At 46.4% G+C, this 13,468-nt stretch overlaps 1 protein-coding gene across 1 annotated transcript in view; it reads right to left on the bottom strand.

The window, feature by feature from the left end:
- Positions 1-10,525, bottom strand: part of SHISAL2B (shisa like 2B) — a 371,262-nt gene extending 360,737 nt beyond the window's left edge. The window contains exon 1 of the mRNA XM_069626542.1: positions 10,231-10,525. Within this exon, the coding sequence (XP_069482643.1) occupies positions 10,231-10,424 (194 nt within the window). The 5' untranslated portion in view covers positions 10,425-10,525. The remainder of the gene's footprint in view (positions 1-10,230) is intronic.
- Positions 10,526-13,468: the final 2,943 nt, after the last annotated feature.

Genomic DNA, 13,468 nt, shown 5'->3' with positions numbered 1-13,468 from the left:
TCTTCGAGAATAAGTCCACAACTACAAGGATGGTGTTGAACCCTTGGCTTGGAGGTAGATCAGTGATGAAGTCAAGGGAAAGAGTGGGCCATGGAACTCGAGGAATGTCCAATGGTTGTAGGAGACCAGATGGTTTTTGTTTCTGTGATTTATTTTGTGCGCAGACACCACAGGACTGAATATACTGAATGATGTCCTTACGCCAGGTAGGCCACCAAAAGTTCTCTTGCACCTTAGCTAGGGTTTTGGCGATCCCAGGATGCCCTTCAATCAGTGAATCGTGATAGTTTGAAATAATATGCTGTTGTAATTCATTCTTGGGTACATATAGGCGATCCCTAAAAAAGGGTAGGTGGTCCTTGATGGTATATTGTTCTCCTTGAGTTTGCCATGCGAGGTAGGCATCAGGATTCATTGTCCATTGGATTTATTTTTGTAGTTCTGCTTGTGTTAAGGCTGTCGTGATACCCAAGAGTTTGTCTTCAGGTAGAATAGGTACTGGGTCTGGAGTTGTATATACTAATACTATTTCATCTATGCCCATGTGAGATAAGGCATCCGCCTTTCCGTTTCTGACTCCTGGTCGAAATGTGATTACATAATAATATTCGGTGAAGAAAAGGGCCCACCGTAATTGGCGCGAGGACTGGGCCTTGGCTGTTTTGAGATATTGCAGGTTTCGGTGGTCTGTGATGACTGTAATGTGTGTCTGGCCCCCAGAAGGTAGTGCCTCCAGGTTTTAAAGGCGGATTTGATAGCCAGGAGTTCCTTGTCCGTGATGGCATAATTAATCTCTGGAGGTGAGAACTTTTTCGACCAGAAGGCCACAGGATGTAGCTGGCAGGTTTCCGGGTCTCTCTGTGAAAGGACAGCCCCCATTGCGAGACTGGACGCATCAGTTTCAACGACATAAGGGAGGTCTGGACGAGGATGTCACAGGATTGGAGCAGAGGTAAACCTTTGTTTAAGTTCCTGAAAGGCTTCTTCTGCTTCTTCGGTCCAAGCAAACTGTCTATTGTTTTTTCGTAATAGTACTGTGATTGGGTGCACAACCTGAGAGAAGTCTGGGATGAACCAGCGGTAGAGGTTTGCAAAGACCAGCATGCTTTGTACCCCTTTCAGAGACGTCGGTGAAGGCCATTTCAGAATGGCATCTACCTTGTGCACGTCCATTCTGATACATCCTGGAGTAAGGATAAAACCAAGAAATTCTACTTCGGTGACATGAAAAAAGCATTTTTCAAGCTTTGCAAACAAGCAATGTTGACAGAGCTTGGTGAGGACTGAACGTACGTGCCTGACATGATCTTGTTCCGAGGCTGAGTATACTAAGATGTCGTCTATGTAGACTAAGGCGCACGCATCAATTAACTCCCTTAAGACGTAATTCATGAAATATTGGAATGCCGCAGGAGCGTTGCATAACCCGAAGGGCATGACTTGATATTCAAACAACCCGTACTTAGTACGGAAGGCGGTTTTCCATTCATCTCCTTTTCTGACTCAGACCAGGTGGTACGCTCCTCGAAGGTCCAATTTGGTATAAATCTGGGCATCTTTAACTTGGTTTAGCATCTCAGGGATAAGTGACAAGGGGTAGCGGTTCTTCACGGTGATCTGGTTCAATGCGCGGTAGTCAATACAGGTTCTCAAGTCTCCTTCCTTTTTTTTGGTACGAAGAACAAAGGACTGGCTGCGGGGGACTTCGAAGGACGGATAAATCCGTTTGCAAGGTACTGGTCTAAAAAGGATTTCAAATGAAGGTTTTCTGGTTCTGTGAGAGTGTAGATCCTGCTGCAAGGGATTTATGCACCAGAAACAAGGTCGATCTGACAGTCATAGGGCCTGTGCGGCGGCAATGTATTGGCTTGGTCCTTTCAGAAAACATCCTGGAAATCATAGTATTCACTTGGCAAGGTATTAGTTGCTCCCAGGGTTGATACTGTTGCTCCGGGAGTCATGGGGATACAGATGTCAGGTTTCTACTCTTGGTAATAGCAGGCAGGGCAGCAGTCACCGGGGAGGGCTAATTTTCGTGCCCGCCAGTCTATCAAAGGGTTGTGAGCAACCAACCATGGCATCCCTAGTATTAGCCTGAACTGCGGGGCCTTGATGAGATCTAATGAAATAGACTCCCGATGTCCGTCCTGACACAGCAAGGTTACTCTGGCTGTGCACTGGGTTACTGGTCCGGAAGCTATTTAAGTCCCATCCACTGTGGTTACGGTGTCCATAGTTGGCTTAGAACACAAAGGAAGCCCCATCTCTGCTGCCAGTTCTTGATCAATATAATTTCCAACTGCTCCGCTATCGATGTATGCTTCAACGGCATGCATTCCTGATGACTGTTGGTGGTTAATTAAGATCACTGGTATTGCAAAGTGCGAGGTCAGCAACTCCTTCTTCTTACTCGACAAACTGACCTCTACGTTTGTCGAGCTTGGTAGTTTCCCGATTCCTTAGCTTCATCCTTCTCTGTGGCCTCGACTGTTCTTCTTGGGGGTTTTACTGCACAGTCCTTCAGGAAATGTCCTGGTTTCCCACAATACAAACAAAGCTGTTGTTGTCTTCTTTTGCCCGCTCTTGTTTTGTTAATGGAGGCCGTATACCTCCAATCTGCATGGGTTCTAAAGCATTTTCAGGTACACGGGGTGTGTTTTCCCTTGGTCGAACATACACGGTCCGAGGGTCCGTCTTAGACCAGTCTGCATTTTGGTCCTGCAACTGGTGGTCTAGCTGCACGACCAGATTTACGAATTCTGCACAGTCTTTGGGTGGATCAACCACCTGGGCTAAGACATCCTTTATTTCGCCTCGTAAGCCTCGATGGAATAACGTGGTTCTTTTGTTTTCTGGCCACCTAGCTTCGGCAACCAGTCTGTTGAAGGTAGCAAAGTACGTTAACAAGTCCTGATTCCCCTGTCGGAGGGACAAGAGTTCATTGTCTACTGCTTGTTCCTGGGCATGACGAGCAAAACGTTTTTCCATTTCTCTCTGGAACCCCCCAAAGTCATGTAATAGAGGATCGTCATGGGTTACCAACGGCACCGACCAATCTTCTGCACCACCACTCAGGTATGATAAGACAAAAGCTACCCGAGCATGGTCGTTTGGAAATGCTCCAGGCCTACAAAGAAAATGAAGGCGGCACTGATTGATGAATGGTGCATACTTCCGTGGGTCGCCTGAGAACCTTTCTGGTGGTGCCAGGGGCACTGTTCCAGGTAACGTGATCTGTATCGGAGTGGGTGGTATGGCGGGGTTTTGCATCGTTGGATTGCTTCCAGGCAGAGCTGTCTGTTCTGCCTGTGATTGCAGGTGTGTAGGCGCGTTACAAATGCCATATCATATCATATCATATCAAGTATTGCCTGCTAATCTCTTCAGTGCGTTCTTTGGTCACTATTAGGTATCTCCGGAGGGCATTAGTCTCTTGTCGGGCAGAATGAACCTCAGCACGAAGCTCTCCTAGTGATTGGGCCAATTGGTCCATTTCTGATGTGTCCATGGCGCCCAGGTGGATTTGTTATGGTAGGCTTCGTGTTCTGTTACGCTCACGTGGTATCCACAGGGACGCCACCCAGCTGGGTTACTCGATGGTATGCTTCTCAGCTATGCCCTGATGTGGTCTGCGGGGAAGGTTCTGCCTTGTGGTAGAATGAGGCGTGCTCTCCGTCCTGCCTTCTTTGCAGGGGCGCGTTGTCTTTCATGGGCGAGTGCAGTCTAGTTACTTCACTGACGCCGGCCCGTTTGATATTGTTCAGGTAGGTCTTATTGCTGTTCTTTAGTTTTGTTGCTTTCCTGCATGTCTTTCTTTGTTTAAAATGACTCTTTTTTTCTTCCTTAGGTATGCAGAGCTTCAGCGCGGCGAACTGGCTTGGTTGAGCCCCGCTGGTAAATGATGGCGCATTAAGAGCGCTATGATGCGGTAAGTAAGCGCTATGCGCAGCGCTGCAAAGTCTTGCCTTTGCTAACATGCGTTTTCCTTCCTTGTAGGTCACAGTGTTTTTCAGCGCGACTGGAATGTCCGGAGTGGTGCCAGCCGAGAGGCGACCAGCCAGGTAAGCCTTTTGAGCAGTTCGTAATTTGTAAATGTCTCTACAGCTTTCTTTAATGTTGCCTCTATCTTCCTCTTTCAGTTCGTTCTGTCCGGAAGGCGTGCTGATTCGAGGAAGCTGTTCTCAGTAACTGCGAGTGTTTAAAGATGAAGACTGCAGGTAAGATGCTGTTGCTAATGATGTTCCTTTTGTCTCCTTGCAGTTTCTGCTTCTCCGAGGTTCGAGGGAATAGCTGGACACGATGAGCGTCACGTTGCAAGCTGCAAAGTAACACAAAGCATGCTCTGCAGTCAGGGTGTGGTTTATATAGCCCAGGTAAAGTAGCACCAGGAAAAGTAGTTCCAGGCCTGCCACACCCAAAACACTAGACCGCATAGCTTGTTTCTTAGGAACCAAGCTATGTGGATGCCTCCATGTTGGCTGACAATACAATAAAGTAGTTCCCAAGCACAGTGTTGTTCATGTGTATAAGGGGTTTTGAAGAGGATGCCAGGCTCTAGAGGCCCGAGTCCTGACTCCACCTGGCCAATGGGTTTGCCAGAAGGGGATTTGGGCGAGGGTCGTGACACTTTCATTAATCTGAGAGAAATATGTCTTACATACATGGCTTTTCCTCTTCCACTCCTTTTGTTCCTTGCAGTTGCTTCTTGCTGTGGCATCCTTGATCCTGAGCCAAGCAAATACCCTTTGTTCTTGCACAAAGCTGTATTCCAGCACTTGTCAGCCCTGCAGCCTGGGTCTCTCTCCTAGATAATTCTTGCTTACTATTATACGATGCCAACGTCCATTTTCTTAACATGGCTCACATTATATTTCCTAATTTAGCAAGCTTCTAAGTTGTCTTATCTACCTTGAATTTCTGCTTATATACATCTACTGCATCTCTTGTCACTTATCGTATTCATGTATATGGTTTTCTTCATATTTGCATATATGTTTACTTCATTGTTTCAGTTAGCATAAGGACAGCTTCATCCTTGCCTCCCTTTCTTATAAAGATGCTATTATCACTGCAAAAAAGGAGTCTCTCAATAACCGCATTATACAAGCAGACTCGAACACGAAAGAGCTAGTAAAAGGTGTGCCAACATTCAGTCCGCTCTATTGAATAAAATCTCCACTCTACAATCTAAAATCAAAGACAAACAAGACAGCCTGAAACTGGACAATCGTCCACCAACCCCATCAAGGGTCGCTCATCTTGCCTCTCTTAATATCAAACCTTTTGCCTTCTCTCCACTCACCACTGTTGAGGTGGAAGACATTAATAAGAGAATCAAACCGTCTAACTGCCAAGGCGATCCCTGCCCTGCTCCTATCATTAAGGATTCTGCACATGACCTGGCCCCTTTCATCACAGCCTTCATTAACTCCTCCTTTAAATCAGGTACTGTCCCGGACAACCTCAAGGATGCATGGGTTATCCCTCTGGTAAAAAAACCTTCCTTAGACCCAAGCATATGCACCAATTTCAGACCCATAACCACTGTCCCGTTCTTGCTCAAGATTTTAGACCGTGCCGCATACTTGCAGATTCAAGACAAGGCAATCAGGATTCCGTCCCAGACATGGGAGCGAAACAGCCTTGAGAGACTTGAAAACCCAAATCGAGGTCTTGAAAGACAATGGGAAATTAGCCTTGCTACTACTCCTAGACCTCTCTACGGCGTTTGATCTGGTCAATCACCAAATTCTATGCCGACACCTTCATTCTGCTGCCCACTTCTCTGACTCAGCAACGACTTGGATCAAATCCTTTCTGAGTAACAGATCCGTGAGGGTCTTCTCACCCTCTGCAGCCGCCGACCCCGCTCCGATTCACTGCGGCGTCCCTCAAGGTTCCTGCCTGTCACCTACACTCTATAACGTCTTCACGAAACCTCTCTTTGATGTACTTGACTATCTGGGTGTCTCCTACACTAACTATGCTGAAGACACACAGATACTCATTCCCATCACTGGCGATTATACGGCTGATACCAAGGCCTTGAACGATGTCTATCTGGCCATCCAGGCCTGGATGGCCCAACATGAATTATGTCTCAACGACGACAAGATGGAGCTCCTCATTTTAGGCTCCTTGCAACGTCTCAACAAACTCGATCCATCTTACCAGTCATTCATCATTGATGGAAATATCATTAAGGTCTCTAAAGACACAAAAACATTAGGTTTCTGTCTGGACGCCATTCTATCACTGTCACGACCAACAAATGCAGTTAGATCAGCCTCTGCTTACACCTGTAAACTTATTGCAGCTTGTAGACCATTTCTGACTACTCCTAACAGCACCAGAACGCTCATCATGTCAAAAATTGACTATTGTAGTGCCCTCTACCTGGGGACTAGTCAAGGCAACTTGAATAAACTACAAATCACCCAGAACAATGCCATCAGGGCAGCGCTAAACATTCCCAGAAACCACCACATTTCTGAAGCCAGAACTAATCTACACTGGTTACCTGTCAAGCAGAGAATCTCACTGAAAACACTCGCCCTTACACACAAATGCCTGGCGAACAAGGCCCCCGCCTAGCTCTGCAACCGACTCTCATCCACACTTCCACCCGACCTCAAAGAACCACCCAGACCCACTGCCTATCGATCCCAAGGTTCAAATGTCCAAAAGCTGGTGGCGTGAGCTTCCCTGTCCTAGCATCTAAGCTATGGAACACTCTCCTGGTGACCGTCAGATCCGAGGACTCATTTAACTCCTTCAAGCTGAAAACGAAATTGTGGCTCCTTGCTCATAACTGAGACTTTCCGCTATTGCTCCATGCACCACAGTTTGCAGTCGCCTGCTTCTGCCTCTGACTCCTTGTTAATTTTATGGCTTTTGCTACTAGCTGAACTTTGTTAAGACTATGACCTCGTCTGTTCTCCCTGTTATGTTCTGATCCCAATGCAATGATCCCTGCTCGTTTTACATGTCTGCCTTTATTTCTCATCACTTCAACTACTGCTGTAAATATTTGTATGTAACTATGTATGTAAATAATTTCAAGTTTGGCGCCCTGATGTCCCCGGGCATGATGGTTGCGCGTTACAAATAAATAAAATACACACTACATCCTTCATTCCTTGGACATACATTCATCAGATTCAGTGCGTCTATGTATCTTCTTTCTTTGTGATGTCATTTCTCTTCTGTCCCACAGTACTTATAGCTCTTCTATGTCCTGTGGTGTCTGCAAACTCATGTCTACCATTTCAGTTTGACGGTACATTCAATATGGTTATCTGGGTGCATAACGTCTCTCATACCTTCGATGTGGTATTGGGATGTTACCAGGTGTCACAAACAGTGATCTCTTTCGGTGCTTCCAGTATTTCGGAGGTGAGGGGGTGGGCACTAAAGGTGACGTGTACATCTGCCTCTCTAAAGAGGTCAAGCGCACTCAGTTTGCTTGACACTAGTATCCTCTCCATCCTCTATGACAGCAACTACCCAAATCTCTATTCCATTAGTTTCAATGTCCATGCTCCAAATGTCCTATTTATTTTTCTATTGATGCAACCTGTTTTCAATGGTGGGCATCATCCTGAGCCAGCCCTGTTTACCCTCCATTAACATGGGACTCAACCTTCGCTAGCTGCAGATTATCGGATGCCAACAAGGGCTGCCCCTCTTTGAATCCCTATCCAAAGGAAAACCTTTCAGCTTGGGTATCTGCGTGAGGCTTGACCGGTGCAGGTGTATGTTGGTGTTCATTACCAGATACCAATCCTGTGATCACAGCTTTGCAGGTCTAAAGCTGACATCACGCCCTTCGGCTCCTCACTTCTCAGGCTGGAGCATTTAACAGAGCACTACCCTCTTTCCCTCTTCATCCTACCCACCTAGGGGACGTTGCAAAACCAGAATGTGTATCAGAATCTGCCTCTAGGAGAACCCAATTTCCTCAGACCTCAAAATTTCATAACTCTGTCATACACACCCTCACTACCCAGACAGGCATCAGCACTAGGGCTTACCAAATAGGACCTAGGGGATGTGGGTGTTGAACAATGTTTCATGACTTAACTCCAACAGAAAATCTGCCAATCCCAGCAAATGTTAGTCTGACGGAACCTGGTGGTAGGCACTCACCATTCAGACAGTCATTAGCAGTAAGGCTTACCACACAGGCCAACTTGACCTAGGGGAATCTGCACCTCAGTAAACCTGGCCTAGAGAAATAGAACACAGTCTGGTAACCCCTAGTCGTGCATACTGTACCATCCCAATCTGCCATTAGTGCTGTAACCTACCAGACACAGAAACGTACAACCCACTGGTGATGGGCAAGGTGGCAAAAACTATACTCCTATGGGAATTAATCCCTGGGTACTTGAAGCAAATAAAATAAGTACCTATGGAATTGTTCCCATTACAGACTATTAGAAATGGAGATGTTTATTGACCTCCTCTCAGCCAATCAGAATGTTCAGAGTGCAGTGAATAACTACTGGTATTGACTGTATTCTGAACATCCTGACTTCAAAAGCAGAGAGAGAAACAACAATGCAATTTACAGGCAACATTTCTTTCATCAAGTCACTTCCTCTCTGGGGGGACCATTATTTTTGCTGCAACATCCAATTCATCTCACCGAGGAGAAAGCTACAACATAAGTAAATGGTTTCTCCTTCTTATAGAGAAACCGTTCAGTTTCATGTGACACCTAATGCATGGCCATGTTAAACCTGCTCCAGTTTAAACATGTTTACAATTAAAATGCTTATTTTATCAAAACACTTTGTTATTTTAATACTACGATATGAAAACACATTTAATTAATTAATTCAGTTTGCATATTTACTTTCCTCACTATTAAAGTAACGTTTTTTACTTCACCACCAAAACTCCAAAACAGGTACTGCTACTACCATTATGTGCTAATAGCCTTGTAGACCACGGGAGGGGTCATTATTGCTGGAGATAATGACCCTTTCCCAACTTATCGCCCAAGATGAATGGCGGGTCATTACCCTGTGATAATGACCCCTAGCTCGGTCTATAATGGGACATGAATCAATTGCTGCGCACCGCTAGCCACCCAGGCAGTCTGAGGAGCGAAGAAGCCATTCCAATGGCAAGTGTTTCAATTCCAAAATACTTTCTAGCATAATCCACTAAAGGTTTTGATGTTTCTAGGAACTGTACTTATCGGGTGCTGATATCCCCTATGACGCTCAGTGTATCTACCTTGGCTGTCTGTGCTTAAATTCACCTAACTCATCTAACCTACTTTCTGGTTGATCCCAAAACTCAGCAGCACGTTTTAGCTTAAATCCAGTGAACATTCGGACCAGGGCCATGACTCTTTTCAATCTTAAATGATGCGCACGGCAACATTTCATTGTATCCATCCCCATTTTTCAAAACTGTGATATGCTCCTTGCCAAAAGTAACTTTATTTCACTTCTGCGCTTGCAAACTCATTACTTGCTATTGGACCCGCAGAGTTTGATGTGATGATCTTTCCGGATAACACGAGTACATTCTACTAGTCAAGTGATGAGAAGCGGAACACCTGGGCGCTCATCTTCCTGGAGGCTGCTGGAGAGAACGGCTAGTAAAAAGCACGCAAACAACATATAACACATGCTATTTACGCACACAGATAGGCCTCTGCGATTCCGCCACCGCAATCCGCTCTGTTAGGAATCCAACCACATCATGATGCAGAGGGACATCCTACGGTTTCCTATGGAATCTGCATGCGTTTTGCAACTGCTCAGGCGAGGGGACTTCCATAGGTAGTCGTGTAAAGGCCGCCTGGCATGCACAGACATGGCAGGTGGCATTTACGATCCATTTTGTTATTGGTGCACATGCAATATGGAAACCCAGGTCCACCTGAATTTTCATGTTACATTTATGATGAAAGAAGTTCCAAAATGTATAGCGGAGAATGTGCGCATGGAAAGGCACCCTCCGGAGCCCGCCCAGGAGCGCTCCGTACTGAACCTGGCGCTTCTGGGAGATGAGGCGCACCCGCTGCACTGAGGCATGTTATATTTGCTGCACGCTATCATTTTAGCCACTACTTTGTACATGTTTCTGAAGAAAACAACGTAGCCGCGGTGCTGGTTCTAATTCCCACAAGACCTACCGCTCAATTACACGCATTAACATTCCCCCAAACGGAAGTACTTTGGCTAAAATCCCGCCTTCCAGCCTCCTTACCTGAGGGTCCACATGTAGCCATGCTTGTACGGGAAGTAGTTTCCGGGTTCACTGCAGCAATATTTCATGTCCACAAAGCCACAGCAATAGATCAGCTCGGCGTTATCTCCCTGCCCGGGGCATCCGAAAGTGTCCACATAAGTGTTATTGACTGTGTAGTAACTGGAGCAGGCCTCGGCGACAGCCCCTGGCATCCTAGATAAAAGAGCGGCCGTGCGAGCCTCGGCTGCGCACTCACTGGGGACGGCAGCCTGCGGTGGATGAGGGCTTCCAAGGGCTTGGTCTGCGCGCGCCCCTATCTTCCCCGTCAGATTCCAAGTCCACCTGTCACTCACAGAGCAACCCACCTCTGTGAGAGTGAAGGCATGGCTGATGCTGGAACATGGCGCATGAGCACCACCTGCTGCCCTCAACCTCTTATTAACTGTCATATTATAATATATATTCGTGGACTAGAAGGTTGCATGTTCGAACACTAAGGGTAATTATACTTCAACTTGTTCCCACCACCTGCTCTTTTAATGTTTCATCAAAACATGGATTAAAACCCGTAAAACTGCATTCTATGGTAACATCAAATTTGAATGGTTTAAGCACAGCAAGGCCGAGCCAGAGTGTGCCCCTGTGCTGCAGTTTGATTTTGACAAAAACCAGCGGTCTGATCCAGGGGTGCACCTAGACGAACGTTCTGGTGGAGGGGGCACTAACCCTTCACATTATGGTAGCGGGGCTATATCAGAGACTTTACGGGAGAGGCAACCCTGCTTGTGTGGGGGCATCTAACTTCTTTACACATTCTAATGAGACAATTCAGGAGCAGCTTCAATGTTGCAAGCACTGGTCCTATGCCAACTGCAATGGGGGCAATGCCCTCCTCTTGGGCCCCCTGAGAAGTGTCCTACATGTGACCGCTAGGCTTGGACTGGCCTATAGGACAATGCCCGGACCAAAAACACAAAATGCTAGTATGTGCCAGTTTTCTTGGTCAAAGTGGGCAATTTATATGGCCCGTGTGGGACCGTTTGATAAGCTCTTCACCGAGGGGCTCGTAGTTTTGACCAGTGTTACTGAATAAATAGTCTTTAAAAAGCACAATTTGCATCACATTTTATTGAACCCCTTCCCCCTTGGATCTACTCAAACAGTCTATCACAAAAAGAATGAATTGCCATTTGCAACTGTGGCCCACTTTTTAATTGGTGTCCGAAAGAATTTTATGCCCCAGTTCGACCGTGGTGCCCGCCCCCCTCATTAAGGGTCTATGAAGATAGGACTACGACACCCCGGCCCTCATCCACTTTCACCGGCTCCCACTGCATGCACATATCACCTTCAAGCAGTGCTTTAAGTGGGATTGGAAATCGAGGGGGGCCCTAGTTAGGGGGTGTGGCCTAAGGACACGCCCCCTAATGAGAGCCCCCCTCAATTCTCCCTAACACTCGCCCCCCCAGACTAAGGTACAGGAGGATTTAATCCACTCCTGGATGGTTCTCATACCTCTAGTCGGTTACAAACATCCTAAAGAGACTATCAGCATTTTGGTGGTGACTTCCTGCTCTGTGCTCAATGGAAAAATCAAATCCTTGCAGGCAGATTGACCATCTGAGTAACTTTGGGTTTTCCCCTTTCATTTGCATCAGCCATCTCAAGGGTTGGTGGTCAGTCTGAATGATGAAGGTAGATCCATACAAGTATGGTCTAAACCTCTTCAGTGACCACACAATAGCAAAACATTCTCATTCTATTGTTGCCCACCTTGTCTCAGGATCCTTTAACATCCTGCTGATAAAACAAATGGGGTGTTCCATATCTTTCTCGTCCAGTTGACTAAGGACTGCACCTATACCTACATTAGAAGCATCATTTTGTACAATGAAGGGTTGGTGATAGTCAGGAGCTCTTAGGACTGGAGCTTGACAAAGGGCTTTCTTCAGACCTTCAAATGCTTGATTGCACTCCTCATTCCATTTGACCTTTTTAGGAAATTTGGGAGAGGAGATGACATTCAAGGAAGAAGCTATGGTCCCATAGTTCTCTATGAAGTTCCTATAGTACCCAGTGAGGCCTAAGAAGGCTCTCACTTGGGTTTGAGTAGTAGGGGTGGCCCAGTTTTGTACAGCTTGTACTTTGCTAGGTAGTGGCCTTATTTCACCTCCTTCTACCTCATGTCCAAGGTAGACCACTGAACTCTGACCAATTTGACATTTGCTTACCTTTATGGTTAGATGGGCCTCTTCCAGAGCCTGCAATACATAGCCTAGGTGTTCAATATGTTATTTCCATGTAGGGCTGAACACTGCAATGTCATCCGAGTATACCATGCAGAGGTCCTCCATCCCATTCAGAACTTGATTGACCATCCTCTGAAATGTAGTAGGTGCATTCTTTAATCCAAAAGGCATTACCTTGAATTGGTAGAGACCAGCTGGGGTAGAAAATGCAGTTTTCTCCTTGGCATGGTCTGTCAGGGCTATTTGCCAATAGCCTGACGTTAGGTCGAATGTGCTGAGGTACTTGGCTGCACCAAGTTTGTCCACCAGCTCATCTGTCCTAGGTAAAGGATGGGCATCAGTCGTGGTAAGTGCATTCAGAGCTCTATAGGTCACGCAGAATCTCAACTCCTTGGATTCTGCCTTTGGTACAAGCACAACTAGGCTAGACCATGGGCTAGTAGAGGGCTCTATAACCCCGAGATCAAGCATCTTGTTGACCTCATTCCTTATATGGGTTCTTACATTGTCAGACATTCTGTAACCCCTGCTTTTGACAGGCAAACAGTCACCAGTGAGTATATCATGCTGGCCCCAAGGGGTTAAGCCTGGTGAAAGTGAGAACAGGGAGGCAAACTGATTTAACAGTAACTTGCACTCATCCTGTTGGTCAGATGTGAGACTGGAAGAGAGATGAACTCCTTCCACTTGCTCATCTAAAGGTAAGCCTCTGAGGAGGTCAGGCAGAGGTTCACTCTCCTCCTCCTCTTGAGCTGAAGCTAGAAGCAAGGCTCCTATGTCAGGCCGAGAGACATATGCCTTCAAACGGTTGGTGTGAAAGACTCTGGGAGCCTCCTTAGGTTTGTCTAAGTCCACCAGATAGTTCACCTCTCCAAGTTTACCCAAAACCTTGAAGGGTCCTATCCATTTGTCCTGCAAGGCCCTCTGCCTTGTGGGGACCATAACAAGAACAAGCTGGTCTTAAGTAAACTCAACCATGTTAGCCTTCTGGTCATGCCAATGTTTGA

The sequence above is a fragment of the Ambystoma mexicanum genome, chromosome 6p (assembly GCF_040938575.1).
Source record: "Ambystoma mexicanum isolate Mex_15411 chromosome 6p, UKY_AmexF1_1, whole genome shotgun sequence".
NCBI lineage: Eukaryota > Metazoa > Chordata > Amphibia > Caudata > Ambystomatidae > Ambystoma > Ambystoma mexicanum.
The sequence above is the reverse complement of the archived record's forward strand: the minus strand, read 5'-3'. Positions and strand labels throughout refer to the sequence as shown.